At 33.7% G+C, this 22,969-nt stretch overlaps 1 protein-coding gene across 1 annotated transcript in view; it reads right to left on the reverse strand.

Annotated features, from left to right (window-relative positions):
* The window catches only part of LOC119069597 (glutamate receptor 1), an 86,611-nt gene extending 63,894 nt beyond the window's left edge, over nucleotides 1–22,717 (reverse strand). The window contains exons 1-2 of the mRNA XM_037173692.1: nucleotides 21,654–22,717; nucleotides 2,680–2,832 (exon numbers count right to left, since the gene is read on the reverse strand). Coding sequence (XP_037029587.1) covers nucleotides 2,680–2,832; nucleotides 21,654–21,747 — 247 coding nt within the window. The 5' untranslated portion in view covers nucleotides 21,748–22,717. The remainder of the gene's footprint in view (nucleotides 1–2,679; nucleotides 2,833–21,653) is intronic.
* Nucleotides 22,718–22,969: the final 252 nt, after the last annotated feature.

Genomic DNA, 22,969 nt, shown 5'->3' on the forward strand with positions numbered 1-22,969 from the left:
ATGTGAAGTTGTCAAACGAACGAAGCGAAAAACTCCATTTCGCAACTTGTTGCATAAATAACTTTTTCATATCTAGGACCCGAAAAGTGCACTTTTTCTTCATTCAATATGAAAAATACTATTCGTACCGCGAACGAAAAGTCTTTTTTAGCATATTCGATACCAGACCTCGCTTTCGGCTCTGTCTGGAAACCTCTCACACACTAAAAAAGTCTTTTAGTCCTAGGTACGAAATGTACTATTTTGAATTTTCTTTTCATGTTTTTTTTATTTTTTATTTTTTATTTTTCAATGTTTTTCTACATGAGTAGAGTAACTCTATTAAATATTCTATGTTTCCATCATTTTTTTATTAAACCTTATGCAAATCTCTTTGTTTACATATTTTTATACACCCGACAAGCGGAAGAATTTCTCCTCATTTTACGTGTAAAAAACGATGTCAGAATTGATTGAGGTAGATTAATCACTCTATAGAAGAATTTCCGAATAAATTACAATCATGTCAGAATACATGCAATGATGACCGGAACTAAATAGTTTTTTTTTACATCGAAAACTGACTCTGGTTTACAAAATTTACTTTTCGCTTAAAATTTGGCAGTCGGTAAAATACTCCGTTAAAGCGGGTATATTCATTTCAATGTTTGTACGAAATTTTGTCCGATGACATCCATTATCCCTGGCTTGAAAATGTACGTTCAGCAATTGTCAATATATATGTTGACCGATAAAATTGGATTTTCTTAAATTAACGGACACGTTATCTAATCCTTTCGTTGGTCTTATAACAGATATAAGTTTTTGTCGAATTGCCAGTTACAGGGGACGTCAGTGAAGTTTAACCAAAATTTTGTATCAGCAGTTTTTCATTCGGTCCATTCAGACAAATAAAAGTGCCTCGCTGTTTCCTTTGACAAAGTGTTTGTTAAGGAGAGTGTTGCTTACTTTTAGTGTTTGTGTTTGAAGTGTTTGTAGAGGAGAGACGGGTGACATACGTACAATGTACACACCCGCGCGTATTAGTGGGTAACTGTATAAAGACTTACGAGCAATTCTGTTTGTATGAGTGAACCAGGTGAAAAACAGCTGAAGTTAATTTAATGTCTAAATTACACCGACATTCCCTGTAATTGCTTAAAATTTTATGGTACGAATCGGCAATACTTCAGCAAATAACAGCAGACCAAATAAATGTTTAAATGGAACACATATAAAATGACATGAAAGAATGGTGTAACGCGCCCAGAGGGCTTAATCTGTAAGCTTTAATTTTGGTAATCCTCAAAGAAATAAAATGGCCGCAAAGAAGCAAATCAAAGCTTAGTCCATCTATTATTCTTAACCTCTACTTACAGTAGTCTTATTAAATCCAATATCCATCACACAACTATTCTTTATAAATCTTCAATTTTTCTCACATAATCACCTTATAAAATAAAACCTCTACCCATAGCAGATATCATCATCACCTCTTGCTCTATTTCCACTTCCATAACTTTTTTTTTATTTTGTGCCCTACGGCTTTTCTGCTTTTCATCAAAGCGCCAAGCAAAGATGTTACAAAGGTATAACGTAGCACAAATAAAGATAAGACTTTGCCGAAAGAAGTGTTCAAGTTAAGAAAAGGCAAGAAATAAAAAAAGGTAATGATTGTAAGCAGAAAATGGGGTTATACAATCGATTCGTAAGGTGTTCACGGTAATATTTTTTAGGTGTTTGGGTATGATGATATTAGGGTTTAATGAGCATTATACACGTATCTAGAGACAATGCGTATTGAATAAAAAAAGGCGTTAAAATTGTATTTTATTGAGATTGTCATTTTAACAGTCAACCCGATCAGATTCTTCAAACGTTGATGCTTTATTACAAACGTCCCGCTTTTCCGTACAGAAGTGTACATGGTATATATAACATCTATGTGTGTCTGGCATTTTGACGAAGTTAACGATCAGTTCATTCTGTTTGTACAGTAAAGTGTACCATCTCTTAAAAACCATGAGAGAGCAGAATATTGCGACAGCTGCTGGACCCTTTCATAAAGAAATACCACAATACTTCTATAATTGCACAGCACCAAACGACATCCAGTTAAAAGCGTATTGTCATCAGCATAATTGATAGAGCGTTTGATTTAAATAAATATGTTCGAGGAGACATACTCGTTTAAGGGACAAGTATATCATTAATATCCTTTGAAGTCAATAGGATTAAACGGACAAAATTAATCACATGGTTTTGTATTGATACTAATAGCGTATACACCATCATCATCATATATACGTGCACCATCTCGTATTCTGGTTGAAAATTCAGCACATAAACGGTACTTCCACAATTTTATATTCAACTGAGCGTGAAACTACGGACAAATTGTTCTGGAGCTGAATGTAAAATTTTAAAATCGCCGGTCAATATTCTTCGATTTTATTTTGGACAATCGCGTAACACTAAACGGATCGGTTTAAGGAATAAATTGCAAACAGAAGGTATATACAGTGGTTTTTAGAGAATTGAATGGAGCTTTTTTTTGGGGTGGAGGATTTTGGGGAAAATTCTTTTTAGCAAAACAAATCCTTGTTTTCTGCGGTAAAATGGATGGTTCAATTCACCATTACACAATAGCTGAAATATGTGTAAAAAAGTAGGACACAAACATTGTTAATTTACACTTACTTAATCTGGAAAGCTTGAAAGCGTCTGCAGTGTTAATGACATCAACATAAGCTTGCAGTTCGAAACGTCGAGCAGTTAGATTTAAATTGTGATTAAGCATCGCAAATTTAAATGCTGATTGAACTTCGTCGGTTCCTTGTTCGAATATCGCACCTGCAAAGATAATTAAAGATTTAACGATTTGTGATTCCACCAATGTTATTACTAAGGGTTCTGATTTCATTAAACATTCTACCGGTTGTAACCGTCTAACAACGTTCTGCTCTTAAACACATTTAACAATAAAAACTCCATAACATTATCCAGAACTTTATTTCCTCGTTCAAATGTTTCGTTTACTCTATACGCTGCTTATTCCAACTTTTAATCGATGAAAATGTGACACTCACTCTACTTTATATGTAATGTGTAACGATCCAACTATCAAAGTCGTTGCACAAACAGAATATTAAAAAAAGACGAGAAGGAAATGTGGTGTATAGAGTTGGGAACATCCTCTAGAACTTCCATAAACTAAAGTAAATTTTAAAATTCCAAAGCTCCGGCAGCTTGACATTCTTCTAACATATTATAAGTGAACTTACATGATCAAAAAGTTAAAAACAACAAAAAACAAAAATGAAATTTTACGAAACAAAATTTTGTTGTGAATTTTCGACTTTTTCATAGGACACATTCTTTTTTGAATATCACACTCCCTTCAGAGCATTATGCTTGGAGATATAGTCAATAATACGTCGATGGACCATAAACGTAATGGAAAATTTTCAGTAGTTTCCTACGTATGACAGAAAATGGCGTTATTTTACATATTACAAATGTGTTCTCTAGCAAGTTAGGAAAGTAAACTTGTGGGAGTTATATTTCCATAATATCCGACAAACATTAAAATAAAAATTCCATATATGCTGCACAAGGGACCGACCCTCTTTGAATGAAAGATATTCGATTCCACACATAATAATAATAATTTTGTACAAAATGCTGCGCAGGAAATGTAAAGTTAAAGAGAAACAAAACTTTTTCTATATTATACATTGTATATGTGTGTCTCGCATCGGTTATAATGACCGGAATTTCATTAAATCTCCAGAATTATACTCTTTGTTCGTAAATTTTCCGAATTTAAGCTGCCCCGGCATACAACATAAATAAAATGAAAAACTTCATACCATGTCGCACACATATTCTCTTTATGGTCTAATCTGAAATATGCACACAAGCCCTTCACACAACAAAACCTTCATAACATATTCAATTCGCAGATGTACCACATATCACGAGAATCCAGTTAGCGGTCCATACAAAAATACAAAAAAAAAATGTTTAAAAAAAATCGGCATAACACTTCGCTGACTATTTTCATTAGGCGAAAAAGGTTTACGCTTCTATGAATTTGCTATCTGCATCGCGGGACCATAATTTCACATATATTCTGTGAACAATAGTGAACGAGAATAATATATCGCAATTACATTGGAATGTGAATTTACGGCGGTTACCGCGACAAATGAGGGTTAATAATTTAAGTGAAATAAAAATGGGAAATTATGGCTAACCCCGGTGACCCTGTCACAAGTGTCTAAAGCATTTTTCACTCCTTTTTGTTGTTGTTGTTTTATTGTTAAAAAAACGGTTGATGCTGATATGCCCATACAACAACTTATTGATTAAATTTAATTTATTGATGTGTGAAAATGAAACACACGCGAACACATTGTCGGTACATAGATTTAATTCCGCACAACCGAAATGATAATCAATGAATACACATAACATTCAATGTGGCTACAAAGCAGTAACGTGTTGTGAGCAATAAATCTACCGCTTTGGAAGTGTATAGTAAATATATGCAGAATGAAAATGCCACGGGAAAATTGCCGGTTCGTTTTTTTTTTTACCTTTCGAAAAATATGACTAAAAACAGGAGCTGAAAGATATTTAACTTCTGTCACTGGTAAGCATCTTTTACATATTTGTGAAGGGCCAAGCAAAATAACAAATTATAAAAGAAATTTGTTTAAAAATGTCTGTCAATAACAATTTAAGGAACGAATGGACAAAAAAAGGAATCCGAATATAATGTGTGTATTAGGGTGAAGCGTGCAGCGGATTTAAAAAAAAAAAAGGTTTTTCGTTGAAAGTGCCGGAGGTCAGGTTTTGCTTAGAACAGTATACTGGTTCTAGTGGACAATTAAGATTTTTTTTTATTTGATTTTAGGTTGGCCATTTTGAAGTAAGGAAACGCTATCTTCGTGTAATTGGGTTGCATTACAATTTCTGTTGCCTGAGGGATGTTTGGTGGTTTATTGGTTGTGGGTGATAAATACTCTTAGAGACACTGGACGATATTGTGCTATTGTTTATTGGACGAAAAAATTTAGCTCTACACAAAATCAGTCAATTTTTAACAAAAATTTTCTGATTTCATGTCTCATATGAGGTCTATGAAAAGTGGGAAAATGATCAAAGGTTCTGATGTCGTTTATATGAAATTTTCATTAAAACTTGTTCTCCGAAAAAAAAAATCGTTTTCGAAAATTCGTGAACTCAATATTTCAAATTGTTCCTACAGGAGACATGACCTTGCTTCAGCTGTTTCCTCGGGTAGTCCTCATACAACACTTATTAATATGTGGGAAAATTCAAGATAATTTCATTTCATTTATTTCAACTTTAAAAATTCTGTTTGATACAGGGGCTATTTAGTTGAATTTTCAGCAAATTTTGGCGAATTTGGAGAATTTGAAAAATTTTGGCGAATTTTGGCGAATTTTGACGAATTTTGGCGAATTTTGACGAATTTTGGCGATTTTTTGTGAATTTATACATGATTTTAGGAAATTTCAAAGAATCTTAGAACTTAGTTACATATTTTTGGCCAAGACATTCCAGAAATCTATTTTTAACCGGGAAGCCATGATGGCTTTTTTTTGGAAAAACGATGAAAAATGTCCTAATTTTGTGAATTTTACATATATTTGTGAATTTGGTAGATTCTTGCATATTTTTGTTATGCTATATCACAAAACTAGCAAAATATTTCAAAAAACATAAATTTGGAAGAAAATTTTCAAAATTTGCATTTTTTAATTTGGGAGAATTTTGGCGAATTTCGACGAATTTTGGCGAATTTTGGCGAATTTCGGCAAATTAATTCAACTTAATAGCCCCTGTCAAACTTAGTCAAACTTTGACATGACCTGTGTAACTTTAATTTGAATTAAACCAGTGCCGCCTTTAGCTTTTGGGCGCCATCGGATATTTGGAAAAATAGGCGCCAATTTAGTAAAGCAAATTTTTTTTAAGGGCCTCGGGCGACATTTTCTTCTACTCCACTTCGGGCGCCACGGGCATTTGCCCATTTGGCCCATATGGAAAAGGCGGCACTGCTAAACAATTCAAAAGAGCTACTATGGAGAAAAGTCTCCCAAAAACAGTCCCGACCTATACAGCTTACAATAAAAGTGAGTTATCAGACAGGTAAAATGGAAAACATTGAAACTTTTCGATAAAAAATGTCCATCTTATCCCCAACAACTGACCTATCACGAAACATCTCTCACGAAATATCAATCGGCAACCTAAAGTCGAATATTTAAAAAAATAAAACAATAGAGTTTTCCACGAGATTTAATGGGCAATGGGCATAGTTCCATGCAAAACCAGATCTCAAAGGTCTTTCTGTACAAAAAAAAACAACTTTTCAAAATACGCTACACTCTAATGTGCTGTGCATGAATTGTTACAATGATGGCGAAGATAAACAAGAGACGAGAAAATCTTTTTTTCAAATATCCGAAATTACAAGATTTAATTTAATTTCTTTTTCATTAAATGTTGTTTTTTTCCTCACACACACACATATCTGCAAACACAAACAGAAATTATTTTCACCAAATTTCCACGTTCCACAAATTCAGCTCAACTGTACCAAACACAACCTCATGTAATATATAATGAAAGTTCGTGGTTGCTGAATACTTTTTCTGTGTGTATGGTTTGGAGTATAATGTGCAGAAAATTTGAACGTACGATTCCGTTTTATACAATACTACTTACACTATGTAGCTGGGGTCTTCCACCAAAACTCAAAAACAACCACATGCCCTATATCATTGAACGTATGTTCCAACCAACATATAAAACGGAGAACAAAACATATTAGATGTTTGTCATTTTCTTATCTAACTACCATATATTTTACGGTTCGTCCGTCTAGCGGATTATACCGACGTATAGCTAGTCTAAAATATAAACTCTGTTCTGCCTGATTCAGGTTTTATATAATATGTTGAACAACGTACAGAGTACGAAGGAGACGTGAGCTTCGATATACAATTTTTTTTTTTTGACGAATATACGCCGTACAGTATAAAATAAGTCGTTACGAAGCTCAATTGAGAATAAAATTTTATTATAGGCGTTTTTATCCAGCTCCAATATATCTTTACTTTCCCCATATTATTTCCGTGATGTGATACCTCCTTCTGGAAATTCTCTAAAGAATGGAGGATATTATTGGTTATTGCGATTTCTTATCGATATCCGAAATTTAAGGCTACATCAAGATATCAAGCTCATAAAATTTTCTCCTACACAATTGATGATACTCAATATAAACTAAAAACATTTTCCAAAGTATGTGGTGCGGTATGTGATATTCGGCGTGAATGGAAAGCGATAATGGATTTATATATATAGAGGGAAAAAAAAACTTAATCGAGAGGGGACAATTTAATTTTTATGACCATAAATTTACATTCTCCTTAAGCGAAATATTTACCCGCTGTTAACGATATAGTAATTAAAATGCAAACCGTAGAACCTAAATCAACAAATTTGATATTATCTCCATGACTTAGTGCGAATGGTGGAGGAATATAATATCCAGCATAATGGTGCCGCTGGTTAGAAAATAGTTATCTTTGTGCTACACTAATATATTTGAAAAAATAAAAAAAAATCTAAAAAAAAATTAAAATTACATAATGAGTCGTCGGCGGTCTCGGCCTGTCGGGTGCTATATATGTGCTAAGAATGTAAGCCATTCGAAACCATTATGGCATCTTCACATATCTATAAACATAATGTGTGTAGTGCCAGCATACCATCGAATTCCATAGAACAACCGCTGGTGGTATTTAATATTTGATATGAGCAACTATACCATCTTTCTTAGTCGTTCCATATTGATAGTTATATTTTATGTATGTATGGAGCACATATACTATATGGAGGACGGTATAATTCGTTCAAAACGCTATTGCCTATGGGTATTAAGCTTTCTTGAAGAAAAATCGATTCGGAAGAAAATGAGAAAAACAGTTGTAAAAAAGAACATTATTATGTATTGAATGAATTGTGCTTACTGTAAAAACATAATAAAAACAAATAGAAGTTGGACCGTTGTTATGCATGTACAAAAATGTATCTTCGGGCTACATACACACACACAGGGTGTTAAAAAAACAACACCGCATGTGATATGGTAATGCTTAAAGGATAATTTTTATAAGTAAACTGTTTTAAAATGCAGGTTTTAATAGTTTTTTTGTTACACAAAAAAGGGGTTTCCAAGAGTTTTTTTTTATAAATTCCCTTCATACACGTGACTAGACAGGATGTACTTAAAAGTTTGCTTTATTCCGATTTAGATATATTGAGGCGATGTGATATGAGGTTTTTCTTTCTCGTTAATAACTTAAACTTTTCTTATTTTAACTAATGGAAAATGAAGGCAAACTTCATAGAACTTTCTATCGAGATGCTGGTGGTTAAATGGGTAGAGAAGCTGTGTAACAGACGTGTACTTTATGACGGTGGATATTTTACTTCGTTGACTCTTTTAATTAAAGGACGATTTGTATGTAGTTTTTACAACAAAAGAATTAGGAAGAAATTTAATGGAGTGCACAAAGTCTATCGATTTTACAATATAATTGTTGGCAAGACTTGAGCATAGAGTGAATGTAACGAGTGGTTGTATTTTATTTGGTACCGTTTTACAACATTTGAGTGAGAGTTCTTCATTTTCTACAACAAAAGACAAATCGTATAAAAAGAGTTTTTCTTTCTCGTCTTTTTCGGCAAGTACACTTTGAAAACAATTGTGTGTTGTTCATTTGAAAATGTCATTTCTGCGGAAAGGTTGTGTATTAGGAGGTAGAGTTAAAGAATTACATTAAAATGTATAGAACCATAAAAGACTTAGTGCTAAGCGTACCAAGGCAAGCAATTACAAAGGACCTATAACAGAATGAACAAGTCGAAGTTGTTAGAAACAAGTTTTTTCATTAGAATTTTTACAGGAGTTCATGCAAGAGTACAACAATATCCGGCAGTATTAAATCCAGCAAAACTGCAGACATTAGGGAGAAAGTTTAACGCTGATGTAAGGTTGACATGTAACTATGTACCGTTCGTAAATATACCTTTAAATGGGGGACTGAAGTTTCAATAATTTCGATAGACAACATTATTCTAAGCAACAAATTATTCTAAACTATCGCAAAATTATAAACATTTATATTTTTAATTAATTGTTTTCTGATTTTCAAGGATCAGTCAAACATAAAAAAGACTATACGTCTCTATATGCCTCTCTTTTCTTCTCATGTCATTTTTTCTTAATTCTCTCACGAAAAAGGTTTGCTTTTAGGTTGAATTTGGGTCGTAGCCGTAATTCAAATATGAATTAAAAGTACAAAACTTGAAAATTCTGTAATAGTGTAGAACAATTTTTTGTTTACAATAACATTCTTAATCAAAATACAAAAAATGTCAAAAGTTCAATGACCCATTTGCAACCATTTTTTTTGAAAGCTCAGCAGTTGAAAGGGGACTTCGGTCAGTTTCCATGGTCAGATAACTATTAATTTGGTTGTACGGTGTACAAAAGATTTTCTAAAATAGGATTTTCTAAGGATTTTTACATATGCCAATGGAAATGTTGTCAAAACCGTTTATTTATAGGCAGATCAGTGATAAATGTTTTTAGGAATATGTTATGTATTGTTCACACTGGTCCTACGGCCTAGTAAGGCAATTACACATTTAGTAAATAATTATTTCTGCAACTGAGCTGCGAGAATTGAACAGTTTCATGCATGATTTAAGTGACGTATTTTTTTCATTGTTTCACTGTCAATTTTACTTTGTGTCACTAGTTACGAAAAGAAATTAGTTAGAAATTAGTCAGGAACTAGTGACTAGTTACAAAAAGAAATTACTTTTTGTGACTAGTTACAAATAGAAATTACTTTTTGTCACAAGTGACACAAAGTGACGCGAGCAGAAATCCGAAAATTGATGGATTAAGAGAATAGACAAATGGAAAGTAATTTATGCAACTAGTGACAAAAACAATCGATTTTCGCAACTTGTTGCATAGATTACTGTTACGCCACTGAGTGATGTGTGCTTCCTCAGGCATTACATGTGTAGATTTTCTTTCGAAGTACTTTTTCCTCAAAGCCAACGAAAGTTTTACTTTTCTCAACTCAGTGACGAAAAGTTAATTTTTTTTGTCTTCCATTCCCTTCTTCCAAAGATGTTCGTACGGATTTTGCCTGTGTACTTTTTATTTCTATTTGCTCCTCGCTCATGTTCAACATTAAATTTCCGATAAATTTTCATAAAAATGGTTCGCCAGGCATGGCATATGTCGATAAGATAATTCCAGATATGTAAAAGAAGGACGACTCCTAATGTCAAATGTATAAATTCTAATTTGCAACTGTGGTAACGAGATACTAAACTCATTATACACAGCCATACATACGTTGCCATTTTTCGTTTACCACCATCATAATTCATTTGAATATATGTATTTTATACGGGAGACAGCCCAGCCGTTTTATCCATTTCGCAAGGACAACAAGAAACATGAACGTTGTATAATGTATAGCTGAATGGAATTTAATACGATATGCTCTCTTGATATGTAGTCTGTATTTGACGCTGAATGTTATTGTGATGTTCTCTCTAATTACTTAATTTAACATTTTTCCTTTTTTAAATTTAATTTTAGTTACATTGAATAATGCTTGGATCCGTTGCTAACGAGTCGTTGTTATTAAGCGCAGTCAGCTGCCATATACAACAGTTCATTTTCTTTTCCTTCTTCTTTTTTTTATAACATTGTCTTCAGTTGAAATTTTCAACAAATAACCTAAGGATAGGTAAGGTTTACTTGTAATTTCTCTTTTTGTACACGGCACGTATCACCAGCAATTTTAATGAAAATAGCTTTTAAAGATGGACGAATTAAAAGAGCGAAAAGCGGTTTATGTTTATAAATAGAATTTTCCAAGTTTGTTTGTGTTATTAATTGGTCTAGTTCTTATATTTTGTAACGTAAATTTCTTTCATATCAATTTTCATGGAATTGAAATCGACGATTTTATCAAAAGTAAAGATATTGCAAAAGTTTGCAGTAAAAGGAAAAATTTACAGAATGAGAGGAAAAAATTGCACTGACATGACGTCAAGAAAATAGTTTGTATATTAATGCGTTTCCAAGAATCTGCTAAAAATTTCATTCAGAGCAATCTACACTTCGATGCGCAATGTAAATATATTTTCGAAGATAACTTTGAATTAGCATCCTTTTTGAAAAAAGTAGCTCCATCGTTTTATGCCCAAATATCTAAAGTTTCGATAGCCAGTGGTACTGTTCGGATTGATGCAGTCTACTCCGAGAAAACTCAAAAGTTCCAAAAATTTGGCAAAAATTCACAAATTCCATCGGGTTTGAGTTTTCTCAGAGTAGGTTTCATCAATCCGAACAATTCCAGTGGCTATCGAAACTTTAGATATTTTGGCATAAAACGATGGAGCTACTTTTTTCAAGAGGGATGCTAATTCAAAGTTATCTTCGAAAATATATTTACCTTGCGCATCGAAGTGTAGATTGCTCTTAAAAAAATTTAGTTAAAAAATCTTGAAAAACCCTTTCAAATAACATTCACACAGGGTATAAGCATATGTCCTTTCAACGAACACTGGGAACTGATCATTATCTAAACTTTGATGCATTTTTCATTTCTTCAGTTTTAATATGCTTTAAAAGAAAGGAAAAGAAAAACGAACGCATTCGACGTGAATTCTTTGCTTTATTTTCATCATTTCAACGGTGTTCTCTTCTAGGGACTGTTGAAGAAATGTTCATACTTATTTAAAAACGCTAAAAATGTGGCTACGGAGTATGAGATGCTCTGCGCATATTGCTTTTGAAAATACATTATTTTAATTGAAATTCTTTTAACGTGTACCGGGAAAAAGTTCTTTTTTTAAACGTTTAAGTACACAAAAATGGTTACACAATTGTTTAAAAATGCATATGTGCTGTGTTATAACTTCCTCCCTGGTTCTTTGCTTTAAGATACATGCATGTTAATGCGTTGAATGTAAATTGAGGTAATTATCTCAACGAATTATTTATCTTGTACATTAGTTTACAGAAATTTCGGAACATGTTAGTGGAAAAAGTTATTCGGGAAAGCTCATTCACAGTTCGCTTTTTTTTACAATTTTTAATTGATATTTATGCTGCAAGTACAGTCATAGGTGGTGTTTCGGAGTGAGAAGGATTTCCATTAAAAGTGTAATTTACAAATATTCTATGTGCGATATGTGCGCGCACGGTAGTAATTTATGGAAAAAATAATTCGTTTAATGCTCTACTTTATGCGGCTTTGTTTCATTTCAATTGTTTAATATAACGCAGATCTGAATTACGTTAGCGTTGGCGTCGCTAATTGGGAAATGTGAGACCTTCAAATCTCAGATTTGACACGTTGACAGCAACGAGAAGCAATTTAAAAATGTGTAATTGGTGCGGGATAATTAAAAGTATCATAAAAAAATCTCTGCGGTTTTCTTCTTCAAAACTCGTAGGCCTCACTAATGTAAAATAATCGACAGCCGCTGTGGAAACAAAATTGTAATCGACAAGAAAATTTCCTTTTGTGTAGTCCAAGCTTTTATCCACTGTAAACGAAAAGCTTTGTCGATCACGTTGTGTGGATGCTATAAAAAACCTTTTGATTGAATATTTTAGAGGTAAGCGGATCGCCCGGTTTCTCTGCTAAACCATAGCCGGATTGTATACCCCACTAGTTTGGCTTGTGTCGGGTTTCAAAAAATCATTTCAGATGTGTGTCTTAGTAATGATGAATTATTACAAAAAATTTAATATCTTCTTCAAAGAATTGGTGTCAATTGAAACGATGTCGTCGCTAACGATGGGGCATGGATCTTTTTGACCCTATCACCACTTCAAGTGACTTGTTAGCAAATTTTCTTTAGCTGAATATGGCGCTTGTGTATTTTTCAGGATAGGACTTCACCAAACAACCATTTTCAGCTATGAGAACAAAGATGGCGCTTTTATAGTTTTCACAGTGCACCGTACCATACCCTATTATCGCAACGGTATCGATTTGAATGGGCATGGGCCGACGTACTACACTGAAAACTACAACAGAGACATACTTGTTTCCATAGCTGAATACGGTCGTTTCTTCAAGTTTTGTCCTGAAAACTACAACAGCGCCATATTCAGCTACAGAAAATTTGTAGAAAACTGGTAACAATAAGATACATGCCCAGTTTTTTCCATCGTACCGTAATTTTTTGGTTACGGCTCTATCGATGACGCTTTGACAGCTCAATCAGCAGCATTTTGCAATAACCATGTTTAAAGACATCTTCTAAATGGTAGGAACTTGGTTATTACAAAATAGTAACCTTGGAACAGCCCTATTGGCAAAAATTTTACGAAATGTAGTACGAAATTCTATCTAAAATGAAAGCAAAATAAAATGATCGAGTCTGGTCACGACAGAGTAAAGTTAGCCAGGCAGGAGCGCTTGTTTGACTAGGGACCTGAATAATCTAGTAGCCCTTGATATTTTGCGAATAAAATTTTTCAATTTATGTCAATGTTCATTTGAGTTCATTTTCATCCCATGTATTAGGTCCCTTATTTGACGTTTCGAAAATGAACCGCTTTTGCCTGGTTTATTTTACTCTGCCGTGGTCTGGTGTTTGGCAATTGAATTTCAATTGTCAAAAACCAGACTCGATCATTTTATTTTGCTTTTACCTTAACTGGCCATTTAGAGAGCGACGTATGCGCGACGTATGCGACGTATAGTGTAAAAATTGACAGAATTCTTTTGTTCAAATGTCAATTTTATAATGGCCAGTAACGGGTTGTGGCGGGCTAGGAATCGCACGGATTTACAAAACTTGGGTTTTAGAAACAAACAGCGGATTTGGACGGGTTTCGAAAAAAAACCCCGTTCATCGCTAATATCGTCATTGAACACACTTTCAAATTAGTATATTAAGTTGCACGTTACCCCGAGCAAATACTTACATAGATGCGGTTGGTTTTGTTTAGTTCAAGAAATAAAAAGAAAAGTTTTTTTCGATGAAAATTACCACATTGTAAAACAAGAAAAGTTTTCCGTGCAATGTCTATTGCCAGTACGTAGATATTACATCCAACAAAAACGAGAGATATTTGTTTTAGCAAAAGTGGAAGCTGTTTCACCTAAATGTCCATTCATAAATATTCAACCTGGAAGAGGTATTATTTCATTTCAAACTAAATAATTTGTCATTTTCTTCGGCACTAATTACTTTTTTCCATTCAAATGAAATATTCATTTCAACATTATTAAACGGTAATGCTACCGAATGTAACAATACGTCTGAGAAAAGGAACATTTTACATTTTATTTAGTGCTTTTATTTTACTACTTACAAGATGAATTATTATGCTATACAAAGATTTTTGTTGAAAATAACATTGTTGTTGGTAATAAAAAAAACTTTTTTTTTAGAATAGAAAATTCAAACGACTCGCATTTTAAAAACTTACAAATTGCAAACAATACAAATAAAAACGTAAGACGTTGGAAGGCTTGGAACTTGTCTTACAAACGTCTCATACCAACGATGACATGAAACTGACAGTCAAAAAGACGGTTACTTATTAAAAACATAACTTACAAATCTCCTTCATCTTTTCTGTCAAGATTTGTTCCCATTTTGTCATGAAAACTGTGTGGGGTGAATTGAATACCCGTTTGCATTTCCATAATACTGTTGGTTGCGGAAACTGTAGACAGTGGTTGATAGTAACAATGGTATAACTATAGAATTTGATCCACTGTCCCATACCCGTATAATAGTTGTCATTGCAAGTATGTGGTGGCCCACCGACAGAAAGCTGTCATTCCATATATGTTGAGCCCAGTGTCTATGTTAAAGGAATTTCCGGAATTTTAGGAACATTGGAGAATTTTGAATTATGTATCAAACGACGACCAACAATCCGCTGTCAATGGCGTAAGTACAAAAAACTTCATTAAAACGTTCTCTTTGTATAATTCTCATGTTTTCTTCGGCGCTTTGATGCGCGTCGAATATCAGTTAAACTATTCGTGTTCCTTTGTTTACCTTTTACTCTGCAGCAATAGAAGGGTGGCATCCAGCATCCTCCTAGTCTTTTCGTATTCGGTTTTTTGACAGCCAGGTGTCAATCTTGAACGTCTCGTCAGTCGAAGAAAAAGCATTTTTTGACAATCTATGTTCTTAAGATAAATATGAGTCCCTCCCTATCACGAGGGTCTCGTGACGAGGCTAATGGTGGCAAATGAAATGTATGCTAAAATACAAACGAAATCGACCGGCTTGTTCCAATTATAGAAGAAGAAGAACTGTTATTTTCGCGAGTCTTTCAACTTTTTCACAGGATACTAACTCTCAAATCTCCAATCAGGCAAAAAAGTTTTTGAATATTGGATCAGTGAGTTGAGAAATAAAATAAATTTACCTATTTTAAGAGAATTTAAATTCCCGAATGTTTCTTTCATTACTTTTTTTGACCTGTCACACACCTGCCGGCATATTTCCAGTATTACTTAGGAGTCTATTACTTCCATCAATCATAGTATTTTTAGTCGGTTGATTTAAAATCTTGTACTTCAATTTTTTTAACATGCATTTTACTATATAAAGAACCGTACAACCAGTTCGTTTTGTAATCAATTTTCAAAAAATAAAATAAAGAGTTAAAGGACTGTATATTACCCAGAGATTATCATTATTTTTGTTGTCGTTATCGATAACAGATGAATAGCCGTTTGTGACAACTTAATGACGATGCATCGTTGCTTTGACGACCTTTTCAATTATTTTTACACATTTTTACAAAACACGATTTTGGAATTTTCAGGAAAATTGTTCATTGAACTTAATGCTGAATGAATGTTAAAATTGGATGCAGGGAAGTAATTTATTAATTCGGTATAAATTCAGTGATACTCGAGAACTCGATGTATTTAAGCGATTTGTTCGGAAACCGTTCCACTGATATCAAAATCACCATTTTTAAAGCCTCTCGCGAGCTTATTGACATGTCGTGCATTGCATTACTTTCGTCGCACTCATTTTAATCTATATTATAACTCCATATTGAACTGGATGGTCCGATTAATACGTCGAGTGACATTTTAATTTTCATCATAACAAAATACTAATTGTGCTGCAGGGTATGTACTAGTTAATCCGCTTCAGATTTAAAATTCAATGTTTGGCAGTATTAAAGCCAATGACATAATAGTGGGATCATTTTTGCGACCAAATGGGAATCAGACCCACTATTATGTTATTGATTAAAGCGGGTTATTGGTCATAAGTTCCTTTTTTTTATATAGTAAACGTTGTTGATTTTCATATCCGTGCATGAACATTTGCAATGGAAAAAGTTAATTAACGATTTTTCTCAGTTGCTTTAATAAACACATTGTCCATTGATATGAAATGTTGTTAGCATTTAATTAGTGCAAATGCAGACAATTTACAAACAAAAAATAATCCGGAATTTATGTAATAAACAGGATGCACATATGGATGGGTTCAACAATGTGTAATATTTAGTAGAGAGGGCTATGTATTTAACTTTAACAGCGAAAAAGTATTATAATTAGACTTGTTAAATCTGTCGATATTAATAACAGATTGTATTGTACGGATACGAACTATTGAGCTTTAAAATTAGTGGAACGAAAGTAAGCTTTACGGATTTTGTATTTTATTGATAAATGACTTGAAAAAAATTCAAATTACTTAACAAAATACTTCAAAAGTTCGTCACAAATTGAGCATTGATCACAGGTATTCTTCGAAATTCAAATATCAACTGCCTTGTTGTTCATTCAATTCAGAGCTTCAGTGGTTACGGTGTGAATTTCTTCGATAGTCCCGTGTAGTGTAGTTGATAAGGACCAAAAAATCGACAAACGTTTACACTTTGGGTAGAGGTAGCATGTGGGTGGTGAAACATCTTGAGGTGGAGCTCATGCTTGCATGGCTCAACGTGTTGTAGCCACACAAACGAACAAATTTGAACTTAATACCCGCACAGCTTGAATATCTTATCTTTGGCTGTCCTAAGTTTCAATATACTGATGCAATTCTAGCTCTCCATGTAAATGAGAATGTTGAGCTAGCATGAAATGAATTTGCAATTGAACAAAATGAGCTATTTTACTGTTTGTGAAAGACAAAGAATCAAAAAATTTCGCTCGCTCCATTGTGTTCCACTGAACCTTTGAATACGTAACGTTAGATTGAAAGCCCCTCAATCAGCATATTACATACAACCATTTCCTTGTATTTTACATTGTCCACTGCACTGCACCCAAAGAGAAAGTAGAAGTCGGCGTGTCTGTTATAGTTATACACGTTTGCGATTGCTACATTCATATGATAATAGTGATAAATAAAGGACTGTTTGTTTAGTTGAATTTTCTAAATTCCCATATAAAGCTTCAATCCTCCACCAGATGCCCCATGGTTTGCACTAGCCTCCACTGACAAAGGGGCTAGGCGCAACAACCTTGCCCTGTACGTATTCGGTTAAGACGAAGCCGTGTACGTAAATCAACTCCATTTACTTCCGCTGTTGGATCGTTTATCAATTCTTTGTTGTGCACTGAGCTTTACGGACAATGTAATTTGTTTAAATTTTCGTCTCGCATTCTGAAGAAATGTACAATCAACTGACACAGTTCTCAATCTAGTTATGCACAATGTTCCTGGTACACATAGCGAAGCGAAACAGATCTAATTCAAACTTTTCTCTTTTATGTCTTGGGGCGAAAATGGCTACTTTTGCCCCGCTAATGAATATAAATCAACTTTTGCAATCCTCGGCATGAAATTTGTTGTACGTAACTTAGTGATTTTGAGCAATTTTTGAGAGTTCTTTTATCACAAAATCGTTACCTCATGTAATGAATTACTTTCGCAGCCTACTATTTGAATTGCATAATTGTTATTTATGACACGGGTGCAAAGTGGTTTATTACGGCCGCAGGCTGTGTGTCACAATACACATCACGAACATAATAAAGTACTTTTCACCGAGATTCACAAAACGTTTTGTGCAACAGAGTCATCTAAAGTTTGCAAATCTAGCACATTATGATTCTGAGTTGCATGAAAGGCATTTATATCAGCCATTTAACCAAAGAAACTGAGAAAATGTAAATATATTCTATAGAAGTAAATTATCGAAGCACAAAGGGAACGTCAACATTACTCTGGTCAAATTTAAATTTAGCAAGAAATATTTCATACATTTTGCACTGCAAACCATCAAAGTTTAATCCTCCGTTTACCATTTGGGTGGTAACACCACCGCTGTTCGTACGCCCTTTTTATAATTGTAACATCAATTCTAGTCCTCATTCCCCGGTTCCACAACCACATTTCTCTTTATTATTACCGAAACAATTACAATCCATCGAGTGTAGAACATCGCGTAGGAGAGGACATGCAATTTCTGTATTAACAAAGTTTTTATTCGAATTAATCGACTAATGCGTTTTTATTAAATAAATATTTCTCGTAATTCCGATTTCAATCCCCAACGAGAGCAATAACTTTACAGATTTTCTATTGAGCAGCTGCTTCATTTCACTGCCCCTGTACAATCATAGTCTATTGAGTGCTGTTGCGTTTGTTTTGAGTTCTGGGTAGAGAATATCCGTATAAGGAACGAATTGGTAAACTCAATCAAAACTATTTAATTGAAAAAATAATCTTCTTTCTGAAGCAAAAACAGTAATGGTTTTCTATAAATCAATAACTGTGTGGCGTTTATCAACGTTACAGAAGCGAGAAAATATCACGCAAAACGAGAATAGACATTGACTTTCTGATTTATATTATGAAAGACTTGTGTTCATATTTATTGGCATTAGTTCGTAATACTGAACATAGTTTTGCATTTTAAATTTTATTACAAGTCTCAGGATATCGGAACCAATCGCAACACATGTACGTGTGTGTATAGATGTTAGAAAGGCAACAAAGTTGTTCTGTATAAAGTTATGGCTAAATTGAAATTGAATAAAAAGTCAGTGAACCGTTCCGACGTAAGATGTAGATTGAAATATAAGGAAAGAAAATATCCACATCAAAAGGTAATCGCAAAATAAATGAGCTCAAAGTTAAATGAAACTAACTATGAATGAGTACTCATCCGTGTGCTTAATCGCTTAATGGAATGTAGATTTTTGTATTTTACAAAATACGAATCCGTTCACATAAATCTGAAATCTGAAACTTGTTCACAAATTTCAATTTTATTATTGCCGAAGATTACGCGCAATAATAGATTCCATTTAAATAGGAACAGCGGATTAGAGATTATGCGAATTAAATTCGGGAAATTTCAATTAAATGATTAGTTTACAATGATGCTTCTATTACATTACCTCGGCCGGAATGGTGTGTAATAAGCTGATTAACATTTACTATGAATTTCGGATATTTTTTCCAGGTAGCTATTTAGTACTGAATGGGAATTGTGACGTCAATCACAATAGAAGTAGCTTAATTTATTAATTTGTGCTTAAAATAATGGGCTTAAAATACAATTTTTAGAGTTAGCTGAGTTATAAAATCTACAGCTTCAATTGTCTCCCCTTTTCAATACATTTTTTGTAGAGCGCAAACTTATTACAAATTTTCCTGCACACACCAGGTCTACGTACATCAATTTTGTCAAAACAAAAACTGAAATGCGACCACATTAAGATACTATGACATGACAACAGTTAGACCTCTATTTTAGAGAAAACATTCCCGTATTTTTCAAGTTTTCCTTAATTTTATGATTTTTTCTCTATATTTCCTAAAATATGGAAAATATGAGAAAATTCAGGAAAAAGTTTTTCCCCCAAAATAGTCCCGGTTTAAAGCATGGCCTATTTTAAGGAATTTAATTTCCAAAAATTTCACAAATTTCACAAAAATTCTTAAAATTTCCAAATTTTGTTTTCTGTTAGATCTCATTCCGAAGTAGTTAAGCTCAAAGACATGAAAAACAACTAAAAAGGCAGCAAAAACAACATTTACGATGCAATCTGTTGTGTTTTTAGATGAAATGACGAAAAGTGATGGAAAAATTTGAGAATTTTTGGAAATTTAATCTCCTTAAAATAGGCCCTGGCTTAAAGTGACTATAAATCTAGTGCATGAAAGATGAAACCCTCGAGGTCCGGTTAAACAATCGCAAAAAAAGTGTAATTAGCGAGGGTCGTAATTAAGGTCAATAGATCTCTTCGTTTGGTGAAACTGATGACGGAAACTTGAGGAATGGTGGGGAAAAGTGTGCAAACTAATTCAAACCAACTTCACAATTTCACATAGTAATGAATAAGTGAGTGCGTCCAATTCTTTGAAATGAATGTAAATGAACTAAATACGGGGAATTACCTTAGAATCTTAGCCAACTTAGTCAAAGTTGGTTGTCATTAGTTTGCACACAAAACCGAACCGTCGATCGTCACGCCAGCGGTCATTTTAGTGATCTATTGTCAAACATCTTTTTAAGTCAAAGGGGAAGTAGTACCTAGTACGTTTAATTCCCAATATTTTCCAACTTGGAACTAGGGAGGTGCGGGATATGGCTTAAATTTCTTGATTTTTATAAACAGTGTCCTACATACGATCGAAATTCTTTACAAAAATTGGAGTACTTACTTATTCAATAGGTTTTTATTTCAGTGGTAGTTGTCGAAGACGTTTTTTTTTATTTATTCTATTTTCTAAAGCTATTTTCCCGCACCTTATAGGCTACTTCCTTTTATCCCAGAACCATTATTTCAGAGACATTACCTCTTAAAAAGTGGAAACAGGATGAAATCTTCCGAATCGTAATAGTTTTTAACTTGACATCGGCTTGCTCCTGCATTAATTGTTTTATACGTTACGGGAGTGTAAATGGTGCTGCGCTCATAAGAAATATACATTTACATTGCTTAATCACGTAAAGCACAGTACGTACGTGGCTCCAAATTTTTTTTTGACGAGTGGGGACGCTATAGCCCGACCCGAAGAGTGCTGAGTCTTCGGCTTGAGTCAAAATAAAAATCTCCACACCATTGTGACAATTAATTTTTAAACCGTCAGAGCCGAAAGTAGAGATACAAGAAGTCACAACTAATCCAATCGACATGTCTGATAGCATAAAGGACCGCTACACTCTTACATCTCCAAATAACCGCAATTTTAAGGAATTTCTCTTCTTGTACATCAATTGGATCAAGCTGCATGTTAAGTTCGATTATTGCAACAAAGTCAAAACAACGAAGCGTATTGTAAGTATGGAATAGTTCGGTGAAGTGGTTTACCAAAAATCCTATTTTCAAGCTAAGTGGAATGTGAGTACGGGAATTTATCATCGGAATAACGGTATACACACACACTAAATGGATTTCGCCATCGAATATTGAATCCTTTGTGTAACATGTTTCAATTTATTTGTAAATACTGGGAGATAACATTTTGTCAATATATATTTTGTTGAAACAATGGCAGTGGATAATCCAATTGTAATAAATTACATTTCCAGATAAGTAGTCACAAAGAATTTGATTACTCACCCAATGGTATTTTCTCCGACACTCCGGCTTGCGCAGTTACTCCACAAATGAGCACCGCAATAGCTGTCACAAGTAATTCAATTGAAAACGTCATGGTACACAAATTTTTTGTTTCGCAATTAACTGTTGCGATAACAAGAAGTTGTTATATAATGTTTCGTCGTTAAAACAAGTCTTTAGATCCGTATAATGTTTATGATACCCACAAGACATCAATTTTATCAGGCGCACATATATATATGCGGAGAATAAGTTCTGATTTGCTTTTCTTTAATTATTTCTGTTGGCAATTAACAAGTGATTGCGGTTATTTAATGTCTTCGGTTGTCACCACAACAATGCGGTTGATGCATTATTATCGCAATGGAAAATTCAATTTACTATCAAGTGTTCCGTTCAAAATAGACCGCATATAATGGAATGGTTAAAATGTCATACACATAATCATCTCCTTACAGAATATTCATCGTCGTGTTCCCATCACATAAGGAAAATCCGTTTCAAGAGGAAATAAATTATCGAAAAGTTCTCGCAAGTTAACAAAGCTTTTATTTTCCTCTACACAATGCAGCATAAATATTATCAACAACTTCCACCACTACACACGTACATTTGATTATACAAATACTTCACTTCTTCTTCGCTTGTCATCTGCAAGTACTTGAAAGTTTATTCAGAAATAAACATTTCCTTCACACATTTCACTGCGAAATGAGCGGACCAAAAAAAATATTTCTTTCACGCGGAACATTAAAAATTATTTTTTTTTTTCCGCAAAACTCCGACCGCACAATAAACGTAGAGTCTTTTTTTTGTTGTCCCAATAACCAATATTATTGCTGTGTTCAGTCTGTATAGCACTTGATAGGACAATAAATCGTTTTTATGATTTCTTTATGCATCGTTTACCATAACGGAAATCCATGTTTTTCTTTACTTTAATTTAACAATTTTTCAGAAGATATGTTTGAAGAACCACACAGACAGGACATTGTCATCAGAATGAAATCGGAATACACACAACGTGAAGCTGGAATGTTTACTTTTCTCTACTTTATCTTACAGCATCCCTAACAACACTGAACATCCAATTCAGCTCTCCGAGATGGTGTACACATTAAAATGAAAAACTGGAGCAAAAGCATTGCAAATTAACAAAGGGATGATTGCGCTTACACATTGTACTGTTAATAGACTATAGAGGTTTTTTCTCGGATAGAAGAGAGCTTTTTTGTGGTTCTGCGCATGAATGGGAATTCCGGGAGCTAAATTTTTCATTTTTAAAACGAAAGTTGTAAAACGTTATATCAGTAAAG

This window comes from Bradysia coprophila, chromosome II (genome assembly GCF_014529535.1).
Source record: "Bradysia coprophila strain Holo2 chromosome II, BU_Bcop_v1, whole genome shotgun sequence".
NCBI classification, from domain to species: domain Eukaryota; kingdom Metazoa; phylum Arthropoda; class Insecta; order Diptera; family Sciaridae; genus Bradysia; species Bradysia coprophila.